The following is a 23,337-nucleotide window of genomic DNA, read 5'->3' as shown; positions in this document are numbered from 1 at the left end:
GGACCAGTAAACTCGATCAAACGCTTTTTCAGCGTCCGTTGACAGTATGAGGTAAGGCTGTGGCTCGGGGCGGGCACGAGCCCAGTGAATAAGGTGTACCGCCCTGATAGAGTTGTCTCTGGCTTCTCTACCTGTTATGAATCCCGTTTGGTCTGGGTGGATAATGTCGGGGATAGGATATTTAAGTCTGTTTGCCAGTGTTTTTGCTAAAATTTTAATGTCCAGGTTAAGGAGAGAGATTGGCCGGTAGCTCGGGGGGACGGTGGGATCCTTGCCCTCTTTCGGGATCACGGTAATGTGGGCCAGAAGTGCCTCTGATGGGATAGTTCCTCCATCTGCTATAGAATTAAAATATTTGCACATGGGAGTCTCCAGGTGAGTCAGGAAGGCTTTATAATATGCCTTAGTGAACCCATCAGGTCCAGGGCTCTTCCCATTGGGCAAGGAGTTCACCGTGGCACGAAGCTCATTTAGGGTAATTGGGGCGTCTAGATCTGAGGATTGCTCGTCCGTGAGTGTTGGGAGTCTGGCTGCGGTCAGGTAATCTCGGATCGCGTTTTTTCTAGTGTCACGTGATGTAGGGGAGGGGTCGGAGTCTATGTTGTACAGTTTGGCGTAATAGGCTCGGAATTCAGCAGCAGTCTGAGTATGTCTGAGCATGACGCTTCCGGAGAGCCCGAGCTAACATGCGACCGCATTTGTTTCCGTGTTCATAGTACCTGTGTGCCATGAATCGGAACTGTTTGCGTGTTTGACGATCGAGTAGGCGTAGGAACAGTTCGCGTAGCTCTGTCAGTTCTTTCAGTGCCTCTGGGCTTCCATTGGCTTTGTGCCTGAGTTCTGCCTTTTGGAGTTCAGTGTGTACTCTCAAAAAATCTGCTTGTCGTATCTTTTTAAGTCTACAGCCCTGGGAAATTAGTGCCCCCCGAACCACAGCTTTGTGGGCCTCCCAAACCGTCCCCTCACTCTCTTCGCCTATGGGATTCTCCTTAAAATAATGAGTCAGGGTATCCGTGACCTCAGCCATCACTACCGCATTGTCTAATAGGTTTTCATTAAGTCTCCAAGTCCGAATTCCGCGCGTGCCTGATGGTAAAGTAAAGGCCATCGTTACTGGGGCATGGTCGGAAATGGAAATGGAACCAATGTCTGCAGACTGTAGAAGTTCAAGAATATTTCGATCCACATATATGTGGTCAATTCGTGTGTATACGTCGTGTACTTTAGAGTAATAGCTGAAGTCACGGTCTAGTGGTCTAAGCGTCCGCCAACTATCGGTAAGTAGGTGGGACTGAATAGTCCTGCGGAAGTGTTTCAGAAATGCGTAGGAGTGTGAGGGCCTCGCATGAGAGGTGTCTAGCATTGGGTCAGGGCTTACGTTAAAGTCGCCCCCTAGGATTAGGAAGCCTTCTCTAAAATCTGCCAAGCGGTCTAGTGTATTGTCTATAAAGGTGAGTTGATCAGCATTCGGAGCATAAATAGTCGCGAATGTGTATATTTGACCAGCAATACTGCCCTTTAGGAAGACATATCTCCCCAAGGGGTCTGCGTCATAATCTGCCGGTTGGAAAGGGCATGTCTTGTGTATGGCGATAGCTGTCCCTTTAGATTTAGGAGTCGGGGATGTACTAATAAACCATTGGTTGAAAAGGTGAGTAGGCAATTTGGGAAGAGATTTTGGCGTAAAGTGGGTTTCCTGGAGGAAAACCACTTGAGTTTTCAGATGTTTTAATTACCCCCAAAGCTTACTACGTTTGTGTGGGGAGCAGAGGCCCTGTATATTATATGTACTTACCCGTAGGGAGGCCATGGGATGATACGTAGGTGTTCAAGGTGTGTGGTTTGCGAGGGGCCCGTTGCAGACAGCAAGGCGAAACAACCTGTATTGTGGGAGGGGGGTAGAGAGTAGATAAGAAGAAGAGGGAGAGAAGACAAAACATGTATGAGATAAAAAAAAATGAAAACATAGTCACAACCATCAAAACAGTATGGATGGTAGCATCCAGGCATGTGTAACAACTACTAAGGGTCATGCTGAGGAGCCCCCCCCTAGAGAAGGAAGGGGGTCCAGACCATGACCCTTTATCCCAAAGGGGATTAGTGCCCAAAAAAAACAGGGCGGCCTACTAGGGGGTATGTGTGCCGTCTAAAAGAGAGGGCAGGGGGTCCTCCGTCTCCGCCCACCGCATCTGACATTTGACATGGAGAAAGTGGAGAAGCCTTAGAAAACTCAAAAACGTGCAAACCTTCAAGTAACCTTACGGCTAATGTTAAGGGGAGAGTCTAAGTGCAATATGTATAAAAGAAAAACACTTGGAGATAAAAATCCCAACAACAGTTCGTTTGACCTAGAGAGGCATGTTTGTTAGTTCCCAGGTAAGGACATTCCCAGCGAAGATTCTGAGAGATGTCACCTGCGATTTCTCCTGCGGTTCTGGTTCCTGGCGGGTTGCCACGGCTGGTGGGTAGGTAGTTTAGCAGTTCCCAGTTTTGAGGAACATCTCCAATCAGGAAAGTCTACCGGGTCCAGATCCAGGGAGGTCAGAACATGCGGGAGATCATCTTTGTTTGCGAAGAGTCATGGTTCTGCCATCTTTGGTGACTTGAAGGCTGAAAGGAAATCCCCAGCGATACACCAGGCCTGCATCCTGGATAGCTGTTAGGAGAGGGCGTAGTGCTCTACGTTGCATGAGGGTGCGTCTCGATATGTCCTAAAAAAAAGGCCAAGTGTGCACCATCAAAATCAAAATAAGGTTTCCCCCTCATTTTCTGCATGATGCGGTCTTTTAGCGTGTATTTATGCAATTTACAGATGATGTCTCTTGGATTGTTTGCATCCTGAGATGGGGGTTTCAGGGTACTGTGTGCGCGGTCTATTTCGATCGTAGCAGTGGCAGGCAGCCCTAGGATTTCCTTGAAGACTCCTTCCAGAGTGGGAATAATGTCCCTGGATCCAGTAGCTTCAGGCAGGCCTCGTATCCTGATATTTGCCCGTCTGCTACGGTTCTCTGTGTCATCTAACTGACATAGCAGGGCCTCAATCTGCTGGCCCTGTATGTTGCATTTGTCCTGAAGCATGGAAATGACAGGGAGAGTTTCCTCAAATTTCTGTTCCAGGGACTCGAGCCTGCCTCCTAAGTGAGTTGTGTCGACTTTGAGCTGAGCAATGTCCTCCTTAAAAGCTTTTTCCACCCTGTCAGCAAAGCGTTCAAGATCAGCTTTCGTGGGTAGGGACATATGGCGCCTGATATCTGCATCTGCCAGGGGGTCTAGGTCAGCGGAGTCACCGTCCTAGGAATTGTGGGAGCCTGGGGAGATCAGGGGGACCGAGTCACTCACCAACCCTGGAGATGGTATGGAAGATTCCTCCAGTTGCGGTGACTGGCCAGCGGAGGTCTTTGCGGCCTTGTTTGCACGCTGTGTCTTCCCTGTCGGCGCCATCTTGGAAGGCTCGCGGCCTCTCCCGGTCTGCCCAGGGTAAAAGGAATCCAGCTGGGATTGCCGCAATCAGTCAGTCCGTTGTGGCTGGGAGGATGCCCGGTGTCTCAGGGACATAATTCGCTGCGGGAGCGGGTGTTATCTCCGCTGTGAAGCTGAAAAGGTGCAGCGGTGGAGCGGAGCTGAGAAGGCACATGTCCTCACTCCTCCATAGTCCGGACACGCCCCCCCAGAAGTGACGTTTTGACGTCGCTTCCACCCTGCAATGGTATGGAGACGGGTGGGGGCCATCTTCCCCTCACTCGTCTCCATACACAGCCAGCAGAAGGATCTGATCGCCTCCGCAGCTGCCGATGGCTCCGGTAAGCGGCGGAGAACACCGGAGCGCAGCAGGAGGCCGCCACAGAGACCACTATTATCGGAAACCGGACCGCCGGCCGAAGAGGAGGATACCGGGGTTATGGCAGCTAGCTGCTGCCATAACAACGATATTCCTCTTCAAAGTTAGGACGTATATCGGCGTGCGGCGTTCCGGAAGTGGTTAATACATCATGAACTGTGTGGTTTTTTTTAAATGTACACACGTGAGTTTGACCTGGTATCAGCCTCTTGTAATCGGCTATACAGCAGAGCTCAAACTGGAGAGGGAAATGCAGCACAAGCCAATCACTTGCTGCTCACGTAAACAAAGGAAACGAAGACAGAAGGAGAAAGAAGGGTGATAAGAGATGAGCTCATTAGTCTGTTACTTTTCCTTTTATGGTCGAGTCACAGGCTGGGGAGAGGGGCAAGACCTGCAAAGCATTGCAGCTGCAATCAGTGGATCGCAATTGCAACACCAGGATCCTCCATACAGGCAGTTACTAAAGTGCAGGAAGAATCAATTAAAGAGGTGGTTCAGTGTGTAAAAAAAAATAAATAAAAAATGTAAAAGTCAGCAGCTACAAATCCTAAAGCTGCTGACTTTTAATAAATGGTACTTCCCTATCCAAGGATTCAGCGCTGTCCTCACCCAACCTAGTCCTAACTGTGGGCAGCAGTGTGGATTTTGACTTCACAGCCAGCTACCCACTGTCCATGCATGAGCTGCGCTGTACTTTGTGAATGGTCCCACAGTCTTCTGGGACCTGTGACATGTCCCAGAGGACTGTGGGGAGGAGAAATTCAAACACAGCTATCCGCTCCCCACTCCAAAATTACATGCCATGTTAGGCAGAGAAGGGTGGTGTCTTAAAGTGAAAATGTTCTTTTTGGGTGGAGCTCCGCTTTAACTACAAGGATGCTTACCAGCCTAAATACGGATGTAACAGGTTACAAAATAGGAGCTTATCCTTTAACTACAGAAAAGAAAAACCAGGTCCCCTGCCCTGCCAGACAAGGCTCTGCTGAGCAAATCTTAGGACTGGATGGAAAGAAATACAAACACTTCGGCAAGTATAACAGTTTCCATGAATGCATTTCATCTACTGTAAGCGGTTTGCCAGAAGTACAGTTTGAAAGCATTGGCTGTTTGAAGGAAGCACAAATGTTTATGGTTTATCAGCAATGTGATAGATGTAGACATTGGAGGGTGTATAGGGTGTATATATGGCTTTTAGTGACAAAATTTAGAAGAACTGAAGACTACATAACTATGAAAGTTGACCATTGTGCATTCAGAAAAGTACCCTAACAGTGCAATTTAACAAATCCTGTCTCATTCTTTGAAGTTGAACTCAAAACAGGAAGTGCGAGGAAATCTTCTGACTGTGGAAATACAGAGCAGTAAAATCTGACAGAGGTTCTAACCATTTCCCACTCTATCCAGAAATAAAAAAAGAAGTTTTAGGGAGCATTTCACCACGATAAGAGGAATTTATTCCCAGGTGCTGTGAAGGGGTCAGCAACATTCAGTGGTGAGTTTCACCTCCGATAGACCTGCTTTGGGTTCCAGGCAGAATACAAGTCCTTGCAATGCTAACTAAATCATGAAAGGGTGTATGGGAGAGGGAAACAGAACTCTGGAGTCCTGGATTAGTGCCAGCATCAGTTCTGATATTGCACAAAGGATATGTTATACTCTACGCTGCTACATACACACAATATAAGTAAAAACATTTATTATTTCATGATATAGCAATATGAAAAAAAAATACAGCAATATTAAATACCAAATCAAACAAATGAATGATTACTATAACATTTATAAATATTTTAAAATATTAAGAAAGTACATACAAAAAAAATAAACCATAAAAAATTGTTTGTTGAAATTAAGAGAATGATAAAATTAAGAGAGGAAATTGGTCAATGTAAACAATAAGAAAAAACTGGAATTGCAGTGAAGAGGAAATACACTATATTGTCAAAAGTGTTGGGATACCTGCCTTTACACGCACATGAACTTTAACCACTTCCATACAGGGCATTTTCACCCTCTTCCTGACCAGGCCAATTTTCAGCTTTCAGCGCTGTCGCACTTTGAATAATAATTACGCGGTCATACTACACTGTACCCAAATGAAATTTTTATCATTTTTTCCCCCACTAATAGAGCTTTCTTTTGGTGGTATTTGATCACAACTGCGTTTTTTATTTCTTGTGCTATAAACAAAACAAGAATGACAAGTTTGAAAAAAAACACAATATTTTTTACTTTTTGCTATAATAAGTATCCAAATTTTTTTTTTTTTAAACAAATTTTTTCCTCAGTTTAGGCCGATACATATTCTTCTACATATTTTTGGTAAAAAATATCGCAATAAGCGTATATTTATTGGTTTGCGCAAAAGTTATAGCGTCTACAAAATAAGGGGATAGATTTATAGCATTTTTATTATTATTTTTTTTTTACTAGTAATGGCGGCAATCTGCGATTTTTAACATGACTGCGATATTGCGGCGGGCACATCGGACAATTCTGACACATTTTTGGGACCATTCACATTTATACAGCGATCCGTGCTATAAAAATGCATTGATTACTGTATAAATGTGACTGGCAATGAAGGGGTTAACCAGGAGAGGGCGCTGTAGGGGTTAATGTGTTGCTAGGGAGTGATTCTAACTGTGGGGGGAGGGGATTCACAAGGGGAGGAGACCGATCGGTGTTCCTCTGTACAAGGAACATACCATCGGTCTCCTCCCATCTGACAGGACACACAGATCCACGGTCCTGCTCGGTTACCGGGAAATCGCGGGTGCCGGCCGGACATCGCGGCCGCCGGCACGCGCACCGGGACCCGAGCGATGCGGCGGGCGCGCGCCGCCGGCGCGCCCCCTGGGCTGCCTGGAAGGCTGAGCCGTCATATGACAGCGGCCCAGGATAAGAGCTGCACCGTCCGCGGGCAGCAAGTGGTTAATGGCATCCCAGTCTTTGTCGGTAGGGTTCTATATGGAGTTGGCCCACTCTTTGCAGCTATAACAGCTTTAGCTCTTCGTACACAAAGTAAAGTCCATAAAAACATGAATGAGTGAGTTGGGGGTTGAGGAACTTGACTGGCCTGCACAGAGTCCTGACCTCAACCTTATAGAACACCTTTGGGATGATTTAGAGCAGAGACTGTGAGCCAGGCCTTCTCGTCCAACATAAGTGCCTGATTTCACAGATGCGCTTCTGGTAGAATGGACAAACATTCCCATAGACGCACACCCAAACCTTGTGGACAGCCTTCTCAGAAGAGTTGAAGTTGTTATAACTGCAAAGGATAGGCCAACCCAATATTGAATCCTACGGACTAAGACTGGGATGCCATTAAATTTCATGTGTGCGTGTAAAGGCAGGCGTCCCAATACTTTTGACAATATAGAATATTTCTATAGGTCATGCCATCATAGTTGAATGTGCCAGTCTTCATTTAAATCTCTTCGTCGGAGTCCTGTGTTGATTTCTCCATTTACATATATTAGAATAGTCACACATTCTGCACTTCCAGGCATCTTCTATATCAACTCCCTGGATCTCTCTCTGTCCTTTCCAGAAGGATAAATAAAATGTCACTTGTTCCATAACACTCTCCTCTTTAAAGTTCACCATGTCACATCCTAATAAGGTTCCATCCCCCTGATAGCAATATTCCAGCTTTAAGCGGTCAATCCTGGGCAACTCTGAGAAAATCAGGTTCAGGCAGGTCAGCTCTATGATATCTTTCAGTGTAGACACAGTCAGCCCACACTGAAGTGCATTTTCCTTTACTTGAGGTCCCAGTTCTTGTTCTGGCCTCAGGTTCAAGATCTGGATTAAATATTCTGATTGTAGAACACCACTCACCATGCCATCAAAAAGCAGTTTGTATACACAAACCTGAAAAACATATAATTATGTCTAGAAGATCTAAAGGAATTCTACAAAAAACAAACAAAAGAGACAAAAAAAAAACAAGCCACAAATTAGCATATTAGGTAGGTTTTCCTAACTGGTCTACACTCCTGCTGTAGAATCCACCACTTCAGATGTCCAAAGGTCCTGTACAACTAAGAAAGTGTGCAAGTCAAAATCTGCATTGGGTTAAAGCAGCTCATCTGCTCACAGGCCAGTTCCCAATCCTGTTAGCGGTCTGGTTAAGTGTTTCAATGGGTTGAAGTGTACAGATTGGGCTTGTAGGAAAGGATAGGAGCAGGCAACTTGTGGTCCACAAGAACAAATCATGGAGTTACCCTACTCTCTAAAGTTTTTATTGATGTTTAAAAAAGGTACCTAACTGAGGAACCGTCCCCCTCATTTTCTTTTCTGTCCTTGGGACAGAACAGGAGGATAGTCTAACAGAAACCTAACAGAAGCTCTAACCCTTTCCTAATACTAAAATTGCTTTGTGTTGCGGTTTGTGCCCTCAATGGAGATATTGCAACTTACTTCCAGTCTAGGTGATAACCATCGCTAGAAACCGAAGTGTGAAAAGCCCTCCTCAACAGGCTAGTATAGAGCAATAAACAACCCTAGAAAGCTTCTAGGCCTTCACTGTTCTCTTTAAAATGTAGAAAAGGTTTTGAGTGGATTTGCATTTAAAGCCATAACTTCTCACAAACAAGTATATGAGTTTCTGTATATTGGATGAATGGAGCACTTCAGACTTCTATATCATTTTCTCTGAGAGGTTTCTAGCTGGGCAGTTCACTGTAGTAGAAACAAACAACAAATCTATTCTCTTGCTGAAAAAAAAAAAAAATCAAAAAGAGGTTATTTTACTTCCCAGGTTCTACTTCTTCTCACCTACCTAGCTTCATTATTCATGTAGGGACCAGCTGTACTGTGACATACAGATGCAGAAAAATTGGTCTGTATTAAAGAAAGGGGGGGGGGGGGGATGACTTCCCACCCCTCCTTTTTTCTTTTTTTTTTATTCCCTCCCCTTTTTTCTCATTCCTTTTCATGTCCTACTCCTAGTTACTGCTAATTATGCGGGACTAGCCTAAAATACAGATCTAGAAACGTATTGAACTATTTTATTTTCAACTTATGCTGGCCATACGCTATACAAAAAAAAAAAAAAAAAACGGCCGAAGTTCGGTCATTTAGACAGTTCGTTCATTTTTTGGCCAGTTAATGGGCACAAAATCGTTGGGACGTTTTTGACAGGTTAATGCGTTTCCCGTCCGAACTATCTGCACTATGTATATGTAAAAAAAACCAACAAAAAAAAAAATGCATTTATTTATGTCCACTGAACGATTTATCGATCATTACATGATGGCACTATCGTTTGCGTTCACGGCCGAATGTTCATTTTTCGAAAATGGGTTCGGCCATTTTTGCGTATAGTGTATGGCCAGCATTACTCAACCTTTGCCTACTATTTCTGAAATAGTGATTCTGCTCCAAATACCATCATATTTCCTTGTATGAAACGTATAGTTTAATCTTACGAATACATATGTACTGTAATATACCTATTAACTGAAACTTGTATTTACTTGATGTCAATTTGACCGGTTTTTGTTCATATATTATATATATATATATATATATATATATATATATATATATATATATATATATATATATATATATATATATCTTTGAAAAATAAAGACTTTATTAAAAAAATAAAAATAACATTGACATCATCAAGTGAGGCTACCTCAGCAAGTCCTGCAATCAATAGGTGTGAATAAACTGGAGTGTGCTCTTTGGGGCAGACTGTCATGTCATAAGGGCTTGCCAGTTTGTTTATACCAAGTCAACTTAACAAGAGAAGCTAATGAATGCAGCTCTGGCATATAGATTATCTTTCTAGTGAAACATAGACTTTAGTTTTGGAATTGACCATGTTACAATCATAATTCAGATGAGTGAAAGTAGGAATTTCTTTCCAATAATGTATAAATAGATTAAATACACACAACATATACATGAACCCACCTGGAGCTCGTGAGTTCTCCTCTGTGCCAGTCGAGGCAAGGTTGGGGTTGCTCGTGTTTTCAGTTCCCGCAGTTCCAGCTCACCAATGGAGGAGTAACCTAATTCATCAATTACTCCGACCATGAAAATACCATCCAGTTCTCCTAAAACTGGAAATTCACGAATGCCACCACCTGGAAGATAAGGTAACTAATCAGGCTGAGCAGACGGTAAAATAAACCCAGTAAAATAAATATAAAAGATAGGTATTGCTCAACTCTCTTTTGCAAAATGTTACTTCCTTGGGTTTCATACAGATGCTTTGCCGAATGAAGTCAGACAACTGACATTGTTAGAAGTAGACTAACAACAGCAGCAATCATATTTCTCTTAAGACAGTTGCAGTTAAACAGATTTTATACTGTATACTTTACAGATGTAGATAATCAACCATACAAACTTTGGCTAGAGATGAAAAAACACAAATTACACTTACCAGTAACATCATTTTCTCAATTCTCCATAACAGCATGACACAAAAGGGGACAGGAACAGACAAATTACACATTTTGACTCTTCCTCTTGATCCACAGGGAATAATATAGATAACTATACAGGTAAGTAAGGAGGAGACAGGGAAGAAAGCGGTATGCTGTCATGGAGATGTGTGGAAAACTGTATTACCGGTGAGTATGCTTATTTTTCCCCTTTACCCCATGACAGCACAATGTGACAGATATAACATATATTATCTAACAGTAGTAAGCTGCAGACAACACTCTAAAACAAAATCCTAGTTCAGTATCTTTGGAGGCATCCAGTCCATAATGCAAAGGTACTAAAGCTAAATCCCATGGCCCCACCACTGTCTCTGCCCAAATAGTTGGCATGGCCCTTCTTGAATGGGCTCAAAGACCAGGTAGAATAGGTATCCCTAGTAAAAAGTAAGTGATGGAAATCGTAGTCTTTGACCATCTTGTTACTATCAAACTGGAGGCTTTCCTGTCCTTATCCTTTTCTTGGTATAATACCAGTACATTTTTGTCAATATGCCACAATTCAGTGTGCTTCAGTTAGATAAGGATCTATATAAATGAAAGTGGAACAATTCTTGGTCTCTGAGAATTTTTCTTTGGGACGAAGGTAGGATTCATAAGTAAATTTAATTTGGTCATCAAAAATAGGAAATTGTGAATGCCTGAATTTTCGAAAGCCTTCATACTGTCTTCATAGCAAGAAGGAAATAAATTTATAATGTTAGGAACGTATAGGAAATATCTTCTGAAAGCTCAATGAGGGCTGGATCAGTGCATTCAGCAACCATGTGAGGTTCCAAGGAAGGCAAGATTAATAAAATAAAGGAAACCGTCTATTCACTGCTTTCATAAATCTCAGAACCCACAGATGTACAGACAGCCTATAATCAAAGTAGGAAATTAAAGTCACTACTTGTACTCTAAACATGGCTGGTCTCATTATCACTGTCCAGGCCGTTTTGTTAAATCCAAAGCTCTGGGAATAGTTAAAGGTTTCAAAGGGTTATTTTGATTTCTCCCTAGTGAAGAAATAGATTCTGAATTTTTTTTTATCTTTCTGCATGATTCATAGCCAGTATTATAGAATCTAATATCCCCCTGGCTCTAAGGAGGTCCATCTCATAAGCCATGCAGTAAGATGTAGGCTTCCGGTACAGTGGTAACACCGGGGGAGATCCTGTCGTAGAAGCAGTCCAAGGTTCTACCACTGACAGGCATTTCAGAAACATATAGGAAAAAGAAGAGAATAAACTGCACTAATTAAATAAAATGACCAAATATAAATAAAATGACCGAATAATGTATCATTATTTAAGCAGCAACTCTCCTGCACGATATAAAACACAGTCCCATAACAATAAAAAGCATTTTTAGAGATGTGCTGATTAAGTGATTTTTCTAAATATAACAAACCATAAGTGATAAAGAGAATTAAAAAGTCCAAAATAGTGAAATACAGTAATTTTCAAAATGGGAGTTTTCTTGTCAATGCATCAGCATCGCCACCATCCGCCACCTGTTATGTGTGATCACTTGAAGCACCACCACCAATACAAAGTGCTCGCCTACCAGCTCACACAGACCTCTTATTACGGAAGGTCAGTGACACTTGTGGCTACACACCCAGCCAGGGCCTTTTAGGTGCCGTCTGAGGATCCTCTTGCAGCATGTAAGCAAACCGTCCGGAGAGTATTTTCATACGTCATCCTCAACATGTATAAAGCTCCACATAGTGTAACATCTTTAAAACGTTATTAGAAAAGCTCAAAATTGCACTTACATCAAGAAAGGTAAAAAAACCCCAAAAAAACGCCTTTAATAATCCTGCCAGCCGGCGATACAACAGTAACCCGTCCTTCCAGGTCTCGAGGAATGCGATGACATCAGCATGCAGCTCCGTCCTACGCATTTCGTCATATGGTGACATCGTCCAGGGCACGAGCGGCATGCTGCATCATCGTTTTAACCACTTCAGCCCCAGAAGATTTTACCCCCTTCCTGAACAGAGCACTTTTTGCGATTTGGCACTGCGTCGTTTTAACTGCCAATTGCGCAGTCGTGCAACGCTGTACCCAAACAAAATTGACGTCTTTTTTTCCCACAAGTAGAGCTTTCTTTTGGTGGTATTTGATCACCTCTGCGTTTTTATTTTTTGTGCTATAAACAAAAAAAAAAAAGCGACAATTTTAAAATAAAAGCAATATTTTTTACTTTTGGCTATAATAAATATCCCCCCAAAAATATATAAAAAAAACAATTTTTTTTCCTCAGTTTAGGCCAATATGTATTCTACATATTTTTGGTAAAAAAAAAAACACGCAATAAGCGTATATTGATTGATTTGCGCAAACATTTTATATTAGTAATGGCGGCGATCTGGGATTTTTATTGTGACTGCGACATTATGGCGGACACATCGGACACTTTTGACACTATTTTGGGACCATTGTCATTTATATAGCAATCAGTGCTATAAAAATGCACTGATTACTGTGCAAATGACACTGGCAGGGAAGGGGTTAAACACTAGGGGGCGATCAAGGGGTTAAGTGTGTCCTAGGGAGTGATTCTAACTGTGGGGGGGATGGTCTACCTAGGACATGACAGCGATCAATGCTCCTGATGACAGGGAGCAGTGGATCTCTGTCATGTCACAAGGCAGAACGGGGAAATGTCTTGTTTACATAGGCATCTGTCCGTTCTACCTCTCCACACCGCAATCGCGGGCCGCCGGCGTACATCAAGTTCCCGGGACCCGCAGGCACCCTCATGCGGCATGCGCGCACGAAAGGCCTGCCTGTGCCATTCTGCCAACGTATATGTGTGTGCGGTAGTCGGCAATCGGTTAAATACACTACATGTTAACCAAGCCTCAATCTGAGTCTCAAGCAGCCAATTAAATCATCAATACTGGACCTCAAACTATGTTCAAAATTTGGTCATATAGTAGATGTGACTAAACAAAAAAATTCTGGAGATAAAACCAAACCACTCCCTTCCAAAAGTGTCCCAGGAATGGTGATAGCGAGCACCATGACAGCACCCACAATTAATTCAAATATAAACCGAAGCTGAACTCGGCAACAGGAAGTGTCCTAAATAGTCAGATGGAGTCACACCACTCTATTAGATTGGAGTACCCCCTAATGCCCAGAGATCCGCATAAGAAGTTTTAATATACATTAGCAGCAGACTCTACAACACTAGTTGCAGAGAAAGGTTTTAAAAGCTATATTTAACGGCAGGAAGTGTCACAATTATTTCAATGGGGACACAGCACTGCAATCGACTAGAGTGACATCTAGTGGATAAAAATCATGCAACGCCAAAATGAGTTCCTATACTAAGAAATCCATTATCACAACTAAAAATAGAAAGAAAAATTAAAAGAAAAAATATAAACCAAATAACATAAATTGATATGCTGTTCACTGTTAGTTGGTAAACAAAGAGATGCATAGTAATGAGGCCTCATTCCATGTCATTTAATATCTTAGTGTTCCAACCAACCTAAGAAAATGCCAGCATCACCAAATAAACTGGCGGCCAGCCTCAGAAAATACTGTATTTATTGGCATACAACACGCACTTCCCTCAATCATGTGTGCGTGTTATACGCCAATGTAGGCTGCCACCGAGGGGAAGGAGGAGACAAGCACTGCCGAAATAGACCGAGCCGGATCTCCTATGTACTTGGCTCAGCTCACAGTCACGCCCAGTCCCGCCCCCTGGACGGCTCCTAGCATTGACGTCCCGGCGTTATGTCCATCATAGGATCCGGGCCAAGGGGCGGGACTGGGTGTGACGTCGAGCCGAGTACACAGGAGATTCAGCTCTACCTATTTCGGCAATGGCAAGGCTGCAGATGGACACTGATCAGGCTGCAGTGAGGAACAAGGCTGCAGATGGGCACTGATTAGGCTGCAATGATGGGCAAGGCTGCAGATGGGTACTGATCAGTTAGCAGGGAGGAGCAAGGCTGCAGATGGGCAATGATTAGGCTGCAATGAGGAGCACGGCTGCAGATGGGCACTGATTAGGCTGCAATGAGGAGCAAGGCTGCAGATGGGCACTGATTAGGCTGCAATGAGGAGCAAGGCTGCAGATGGGCACTGATTAGGCTGCAGTGAGGAGCAAGGCTGCAGATGGGCACTGATTAGGCTGCAGTGAGGAGCAAGGCTGCAGATGGGCACTGATTAGGCTGCAATGAGGAGCAAGGCTGCAGATGGACACTGATTAGGCTGCAGTGAGGAGCAAGGCTGCAGATGGGCACTGATTAGGCTGCAGTGAGGAGTAAGGCTGCAGATGGCCACTGATTAGGCTGCAGTGAGAAGTTTTTTCCCTGAAACTTCTCTCTTAAAATTAAGGTGCGTGTTATACGCCGATAAATACGGTATATAAATCGAAACAAAAATGACAAAAAAAAAAAAAAAAGGAATTTAGATTAGAAATTAAGTATATAAGTAATCCGAAAATTGGACTTCTAAACTTAAAATTAGGTTATCTTCAAAAAGTTCCCCCCTGCCCCTAAGTGAGCTGACTGAGACTCAGATCAGAGGTTACAATATCTAAAAAATAATACATCATATCAGTGGGTTCTAAGGACATTAAGATTAAGAATTGTCTATGAATGCATTAACATCAACATCTACATTTAAGCCATAGGGGATAAATGATTTCACCTTATGTATCCATTGCATTTCAAGTTTAGAAATGTTCCTAACTAGAGAGCTCCCTCTCCAGTGGGGACTCTACCTGTCAATGCCTAGATCAAATGGTATTTGAAGGTTCCCTATTGTGTACCACTGCGTAATGTTTGGACACAGAATGGCTCCTAAAACCCTTCCGTATATTGTTAATATGCTCATTCACCCTATCCTGCAGGGTTTGCTTGGTCATGCCCACCTATTGGCACATACAAGGGCATTGTAACAGGTACACTACCTTAGTGGCTCTATTATAAAAGCATGAGAAGTGCTCACATAAGTGAAGCCACTTGTTCTCCTATTCTTACAATCATTGATGCTACACACTTGATATTTTCTGCACTGGTAGTATTCCGTAAGATTCTGAAAAAGGTAAAAAAAATAAATACAATTTTTGATGGTGGATTATAGACATTCAGAGTAAATCTATCCCTTAGGGAGGGAGCTCCCCTAAAGACTACTTGAGGTTTGTTGGGCAATATAGTACACAACACTATCATTGTCCAATATATGCCAATGCTTCTGAATCAAACGTTTTATATTCTGGTGCTGGGTAAAGAATACTTATCTTATACTAATCCACCTCAGTACAGTTATGCCTTAAACGCATATATTAGCATTTGTGACAGGTAATCACACCTGTCTAGAACCACAATTCCACCCTTCTTATCAGCTGGTCGAATAATCAGTCCTTTGTTTTTACACAATCAAGGCCCTTTTCCAAGTTCTTTTGCATTTTGATATTCCGAACTTTAATCTGAACTAAATCTCTCAGGACTACATCCCAAAAAACTTAAAGGGAAGGGGCTAATGCTCCAGGGGGATTGAACAGGAAGGCATTGGAGGTTAGAGTGCCGAGGCAACCCTATTTTCTTTAATGGGATTCGTTAGCAAGTACCGTGTAATGTTACGTTTATGTAAATACTTATGTACGTCCATATAGGTCTGAAATTTATTCAGCCTACTAGGTGGAGCAAATTTCAAGCCCTTGTCTAAAATCTTTTTTGCTGAATTTGTCAAAACTTTATGACTTCAATTATAGATCCCAACTCCATTTACACTGTTTTTTGATTGTATCCGTCTCCCTCCTCTAGTTCCTCTCTTTGTCCCTGACTATTAGGATATGGTTTTTTGGTCTCGCCTAGCAAATATTATTTAGATTGGGATTCAGGTCTTTTCAAGAAGCAGTCAACATTTATTATGGAACTTTTACAGTTTGTAGCAACGCATACCTACTTTTGGTTCGAGAGCCAGTTTTATCGCCAGGACATTGAAGTAGCCATGAGGGCTAAATATTCCCCCAGTTTGGCTAATCTGTTTATGGCAAAATGGGAGGAGGATGTCATCTATGTGGTCATGTGGGCTAGGTACATAGATGACATCCTCCTACTATGGAATGGGAGTGGTATTGAGTTACAAGAATTCATGAGATTTCTGAATAATAATGACAGAGGAATTAGTTTAAACTATGAAGCGACTACGGGAGAGATCAGTTTAATAGATCTGAGGATTTCCGTGAAAGAGGATAGATTCATTACATCTACTTTCTTCAAACCTACAGACAGAAATTCCTACATTTCCTGGGACAGCTGCCATCATGAGTCCTGGCTCAGATCAGTACCTAAGAGCCAATATATGCGTTTAAGGTGTAACTGTACTGAGGTGGATGAGTATAACACACAGGCAGTTGTTCTAACCAATAGATTTGTATAAAAAGGATACAAGCTTGAGTCTCTTAATGCCATTATGGGCCAGGTTCAGGAGATGGATAGGGCTTATTCTGCTGAAAGGCCAAGAACGAATGGTAATGATACAAATATACCTCCCCTTCCATTTATTACCATGTTCTCTACCCAGCACCAGAATATAAAACGTTTGATTCAGAAGCATTGGCATATATTGGGCAATGATAGAGTGTTGAGTACTATATTGCCCAAGAAACCTCAGAAGCGAACGCATACATGAGTAGCGCCCGCATATGAAAACGGTGTTCAAGCCACACATTTGAGGTATAACCACGATCGGTAGAGCTAAAGCAATAATTCTAGCCCTAGACCTCCTCTGGAACTCAAATCATGCAACCTGTAGAATTTTTGAAAAAGTCGCCTATGGAGATTAAGGGTAAAAGTTTGTCGCCAATTTACTCGGTGTAACATTATCTTTCACAATATAAAAAAAATGGGCTAACTTCACTGTTTTCTTATTTTTTAATTCAAAAAAGTGCATTTTTTCCAAAAAATAAAGTATGCTTGTAAGAACGCTGCGCAAATACGGTGTGACAGAAAGTATTGCAACAACCGCCATTTTATTCTCTAGGGTGTTAGAAAAAAAATGTATAATGTTTGGAGGTTCTAAGTAATTTTCTAGCAAAGAAACCTGTGTTTAACTGGTAAAAAACAAATCTCAGAAAGAGGCTCGGTCCTTAAGTGATTAACCACTTGCCGACTGCCGCACGTCGATATACCTCGGCACAATGGCACCGGTGGGCAAATATGCATACTTGTATGTCCCCTTTAAGTTATAGCGTTTACAAAATAGGGGATAGTTTTTATGGCATTTTTATTAATATTTTTTTTTTTTTTTTTATTAGTAATGGCGGCGATCTGTGATTTTTATTGTGACTGTGACATTATGGCGGACACTTTGGACACTATTTTGGGACCATTGTCATTTATACAGCGATCAGTGCTATAAATGACACTGGCAGGGAAGGGGTTAAACACTAGGGGACGATCAAGGGGTTAAGTGTGTCCTAGGGAGTGATTCTAACTATTGGGGGGGGGGGGCTTCAATTCGCATGGCAGCGATCACTGCTCCCGATGACAGGGAGCAGTAATCTCTGTCATGTCACAAGGCACTTCCCCGTTCTGTGGCTCCGTGACACGATCGCCGGGAGACCAGTAGACCTCGAGTCCGCCGGGGGTTACTTCCGGGTAACGTGGCTCTGGCACTGTGATTGGCCGGAGCCGCAATGACATCATGCATGCGCGCGGCAATGGCACACTCACTGAAGCAACGGCACATACGTGCCGTTGCTTCAGTTTGTGTCAGTGTGCATATGCCGATGACGTTGGCACATGCAAATACAGGGGATATCTCCTAAACTATGCAGGTTTAGGAGAGATATCCTGGGTAGCTACAGGTCAGCCTTATTATAGGCTTACCTGTAGCACAAAGTGGTCTGTAAGGGTTTACAACCACTTTAAGTGGTTAAACTTCCCTCATTTACACACCAAAGTGTATTCTTTTGATCTAAAGGACAAATTGTTAAAATGTTTATACATAAGTTCCACTGCTAAAGAATGTTGTAATTCTTGGCAGACTGCCCTTTTTGGGTTTTTTTCCTTTCTTTTGGTGGCTGTCGGCTTTAACAGAGCAGAGAGAATTCTCTGCATAGAAAGAATCAGGAAATACATTGTCAAGATCGCAATGGGAAAAACATTGCGATAACGATTCTTAACGATTAATCGTGCAGCTCTAATGCAGATCCCTATGCACATAATGCACGCATTATGTCATATACTTGTGTTGTGCTCAGTGGAAGAGCCATACATATGCATTGCAGCTTGCAGTTTGGCCTGTGACATCACAGAGGGCACCCAAGGATCCCTAAGGGGCGGTGTCTGTGCACTTCAGGTACATTTGATGATGTAAGTACAGTGCTCTGCAGCCATGATTCCTGGCACCCAGACCCGTGTCCAGGTGGAAGGTAGATGTGGGGACACCCAACAGGGTGCTACCTGTGTTGCCCTGGGGAGTTTGCATCTGCAGTGCTTATCACTGGTGACCAAAGGCGGAGGGGTCCTGCTGAATACTTGCTAATCAGCACCAAACTCACTATCTGGCTGGCTCTCACTGTGGTCGCCCCCATTCGGGGTTACCATGTAAGAGGAAGAAAGGGCAGTTAAGGTACAGAGATCTAGCAATTCAGTTCACAAGACAACTGACTGTGGTGTCTGCTCCTGAACTGAAAGGGACAGGAAACCATTGGGTATTAGGAGTTGAATGTATAATTTTTCCCATTCCTGTCCCTTTTAAGTAGGCAGATCCCATCTCTCGTGGTTTGCTATCATGGATTAAGGAGGGAAAATAGCAATTAGGTAAATAAGTGCTAGCAAAGAATGATTGATTATAATCTAAATTGTAAAGTAAACTGTGAACATTTACTTAACCACTTGCCGCCCGCCATATAGCAAAATGACAGCGGCAAAGTGGTTTCAATAACCTGACCGGATGTCATATGACGTCCAGCAGGATATCAAGCCGCTGCACACCCCCAGGGGCGCACATGGTGGCGATTGTTGTTGCGGTGTGTCAGTCTGACACACCGCAACACCAATCTAGGTAAAGAGTCTCTGACTGAGACTCTTTACCTTGTGATCAGCCGTGTCCAATCACGGCTGATCACAGTGTAAACAGGAAGAGCCGTTGATCGTCAGACGCCTCACCAAGTGGTTAAACTGAGTATTGCATCTTTTTAGAACTGTCTGCAAAGTACAATTATCCAACATTTATAATGTAACCTGTGTTCTTAACTTACCAGACTGTAAAACTGGAATCATTGCTAAAATATTGAGACATTTTATTGCCCAGATGTCTTCACGAGTCTGTGTAGTCACCGATACAACATCATGTAGTTCCAACTCTAGTAAATATAAAAAAGTGGATGGTTACTTTGGCACATCTACACAATGTATCAATAGATGTGTGAATAATATCACATATGCTATGCCAGTGTTCTTTAAATAGTTACTACAATGCTTTGCAGTACTTGGGTCCTCAGTTCAAATTTCGACTAGGACATACATTTCGAACAGAACTGCATTGAGTTTGCATGTTCTCCCTGTGGTTGCATGGGTTTCCTCTGGGTACTCTGGTTTTCTTGCAGGAACTCTGCAGGTTCATTGGCTCCTGTCAGAATTGGTTGGCCCAATGCTATCAAAGTGCTTCTGGCTTGCATTAAATTTGAACAACCAACAAAACGTTTTCTAGTTTTAGAAATAGCGTGAAAATGTTAGAAAAGCTGGTTTTTAGTCTTTGTCCCCACTGGGGTGAATTCACCTAATGTCCTGTCTTGAGAACACAACCAGGAATTATTCCTTTAAAACAAAAAAATGGATGTAGAAACAGGTTATTAAGAATTCATAATTTTACTGCCCATAAGCAATTTAAGGAATATATAGTTTTCACATTTTTTTTTTAAACATATCAAAGTAATTAGCTTTATATACCTACAGTATGCCTATCTCTCTACCTATAAATATATGTATATTTGTAATAAAATATACATTTACTGTAGTATATGGGAGTAATCATATTTGCTTTTTACATACTCAGGCACTGCATTCTGCTCTGCAGCTCTATAGGATAAAGAAGAAGCAAACACCCCTGAAAGCTTGTCCTGAAAGTGCAATTATGAGTATTAGTGCAAATAAAAAAAATATGTATCAGAGAGACATTACTTAAAGTGGAAGTCCATGTAAAATCTAAAATCCCTGCATCTATAGACACCAGGGATCTAACACTAACCTCTCTATCCCTGAAAAAAATTAATATACATACCTTTTTGAAAGCTGATCTGACCCGCTCCGACCGGATCCCACGTTGAGCTGTCAGCCGCGGTTCACTGTAGAGGCGGGTGCAGAGGAGACGAAGGACAACGGAAGCTCCATAGTAAGTCTATGGGTGACGTCACTTCCCTGTCATGTCACAGCCGTTGTCCACCGTGTCTTCTGCAGAGCTTCCGTCACTGGAGATCGGGTCAGATCGGCTTCCAAAAAGGTATGTATACTCATCTTTTCTTTACAGGGAGAGAGAGGATAGTTTTAGATCCCTAGTGTCTATAGATGCAGGGATTTTAGATTCTGCATGAAGTTCCACTATAACCACTTAGCGACTTGCCCCATATGCATTTACTACAGCAGGGCGGCCGCTCTGTGCCAGACGTAATCTGACACTTTCGGGTCTGTGACACACACCACTTGCGACCCGCACCCGCTGTGATTATACACAGCGGGAGCTCAGCGGTGGGTACTGCGGACTCGATGTCCCCCGGCGCCCGCAGATTAGAGAGTAGAGGCAGAAAGACAATCTGCCTATGTAAACAAGGCAGATTGTCGTTCTGTCAGAGGGGAAGGCACTGGCCCTGTGTTTCTGCTAAGTAGGAACACAGATCTTTGCCTTGCCCTAGTCAAAGCACCTCCCCCACAGTTAGTAAGCACAACTTAGGCATACATTTAACCCTTTGATCGCCCCATGATGTTAACCCCTTCCCTGCCAGTGTCATTAGTACGGTGACAGTGCATATTGTTTTAGCACTGATCACTGCATTAATGTCACTAGTCCCCAGAAAGTGTCAGGTGTTTGATTTGTCTGCCGCAATATCGCAGCCCCGTTATAAGTCGCTGATCACCAATACTAGTAAATAAATAAAATAAAAAATATCCCATAGCTTGTAGACACTATAACTTTTACGCAAACCAATCAATATATACACTTATTGGGATTTTTTTTTTTTTTTACCAAAAATATGTAGCAGAATACATATTGGCCTAAACTGATGAACAAATTAGATTTTTTACAGCTTTTTATTGGGTATGTTTTAAATATCTTTAAATATCATTAAATATCTTTTTTTTTTTTTTTCAAAATGGTTGTTTTTTTTTTGTTTATAGCGCAAGAAATAAAAAACGCAGAGGTGATCAAATACCACCATAAAAAAGCTCTATTTGTGGGAAAAAAAAAAAGGACAAAAAGTTTATTTGGGTACAGCGCACGACCGCACAATTGTCAATTAAAGTAACGCAATTCCGGATTGCAAAAAATGGCCTGGCTCAGGAAGGGGGGTACCCCTTCCTGAGCTGAAGTGATTTAAGTAAAGTAATGAAGGTTGACTGCACTCCAAATCTGAAAACGCAGATAGCTCTGAAGTATTGCAAGCTTGGCAACCTGTTTTTACAACAAAAAGAATAGATGGGAAGAAGTAGTAAAAGTCAAATGGGTTTGGAAAACTGGCTTGGGAGCATAAACTGTGTCCAAAAAGGTTAATAAGAAAGGGGCGCTCGGTGTGTGTGGGGGGGAGGGGTGGGAAGGGAGGGCAGGGGGGGGGAATGGGCCAAGGAACCCCCCACAAAAATCTGGGGGGAGTACTAGCTCTGATGGTGGCCGCGCCAAGTTTAACCTCCAGGGGACTAACCGTGGGGCCGGGAGGAGTAAGTGGGGCTCCGGTTTGCTGGGTCATGGGGAGACCCTTTTTTCCCCAAGTGGGAGGGTGGAAGGGGGGTGGGGGGAGGGGTTGGGAGGGGGAGGGGTTAGTGGCGGGAGGGGGGTGGGGAGGTGGGGTAGTGTAGGGCAATCACTATATCGACTCCTACTCCTTTGGTCGGTTTGGAATAGTAAACCTCCTCCTACTGTAAGAAAAGATGGCTAGCCTAAATTTAATTTCATATAACGTAAGAGGACTGAACTCCCCCATAAAACATGCCAATATAATGGGCGAACTGACATTTTTGAAAGCAGATGGGGTTTTGCTACAGGAGACTCACCTTTTTCTGGGCAAGAGTCAAAACATTTTTTCTAGGGAATTCCCCGTTTGGTACTATGGTGACTCTCCGACTAGTGGCGCAAAAGGAGTTGCTATAGGGTTTGCCAAAGAAGTAAGGTTCAAGCTTGAAGAGAGAATGATCAACCCAGAGGGGCGCTGTTTCTAAGAGGTGAATTAAAAGGATCAGAATATTCACTAGCAAATATATATGGCCCAAATAAGAACTCAAATAGGTTTCTAATGGGAGTTCTGGCGAAGTTTGAAGAGTTCAAAAAGGGGGGGTCCATAATAGCAGGAGATTTTAATCTCTGTTTGGACCCAGGGAAAGATAGTACGTCCCATACACGGGGGACGGGAGGAGTATGGATGAACAAATTGAAAAAGAAGCTGCATCAGTATCAACTTGAGGAGGTTGTGGGTACAAATATCGGAACAATTACCTTCTCAGACCATGCGCCTGTGAGTCTACAACTGAAAATAGGAGTGTGTCAAAAACAGGGCAATAGCTGGAGATTAACCCCACTTAAGGACGAAACATCGCAATTGTGCTGGCGGGGATGCAATGAAATAGGAACAATGGCGCATATCTGGTGGCAGTGCCCAGAAATTAAAAGTTATTGGGGGGAGGTTAGGAGAATAATAAAAGAGATCACCAATATTGCTATTCCGGACGACCCATGGGAGTGATTTCACAAAAGTGAAATGCCCACAAAGGCATATATGAAAACATTAATACCACAGCTCACCAATGCGGCCAAAAGCCATATACCTAGATTCTGGCAGGTGAAAGGAAGACCC

The 23,337-nt window shown here is 42.8% G+C and overlaps 1 protein-coding gene across 1 annotated transcript in view; it reads right to left on the bottom strand.

The window, feature by feature from the left end:
- Positions 1–7,155: 7,155 nt before the first annotated feature.
- EXO5 (exonuclease 5) overlaps positions 7,156–23,337 on the bottom strand; it is a 32,664-nt gene continuing 16,482 nt past the window's right edge. The window contains exons 4-6 of the mRNA XM_073616710.1: positions 19,537–19,641; positions 9,776–9,948; positions 7,156–7,720 (exon numbers count right to left, since the gene is read on the bottom strand). Coding sequence (XP_073472811.1) covers positions 7,271–7,720; positions 9,776–9,948; positions 19,537–19,641 — 728 coding nt within the window. The 3' untranslated portion in view covers positions 7,156–7,270. The remainder of the gene's footprint in view (positions 7,721–9,775; positions 9,949–19,536; positions 19,642–23,337) is intronic.

This window comes from Aquarana catesbeiana, linkage group LG02 (assembly GCF_042186555.1).
Source record: "Aquarana catesbeiana isolate 2022-GZ linkage group LG02, ASM4218655v1, whole genome shotgun sequence".
NCBI classification, from domain to species: Eukaryota; Metazoa; Chordata; class Amphibia; order Anura; family Ranidae; genus Aquarana; species Aquarana catesbeiana.
Note: the sequence above shows the minus strand (reverse complement) of the source record. Positions and strands in the feature narration are given on the sequence as shown.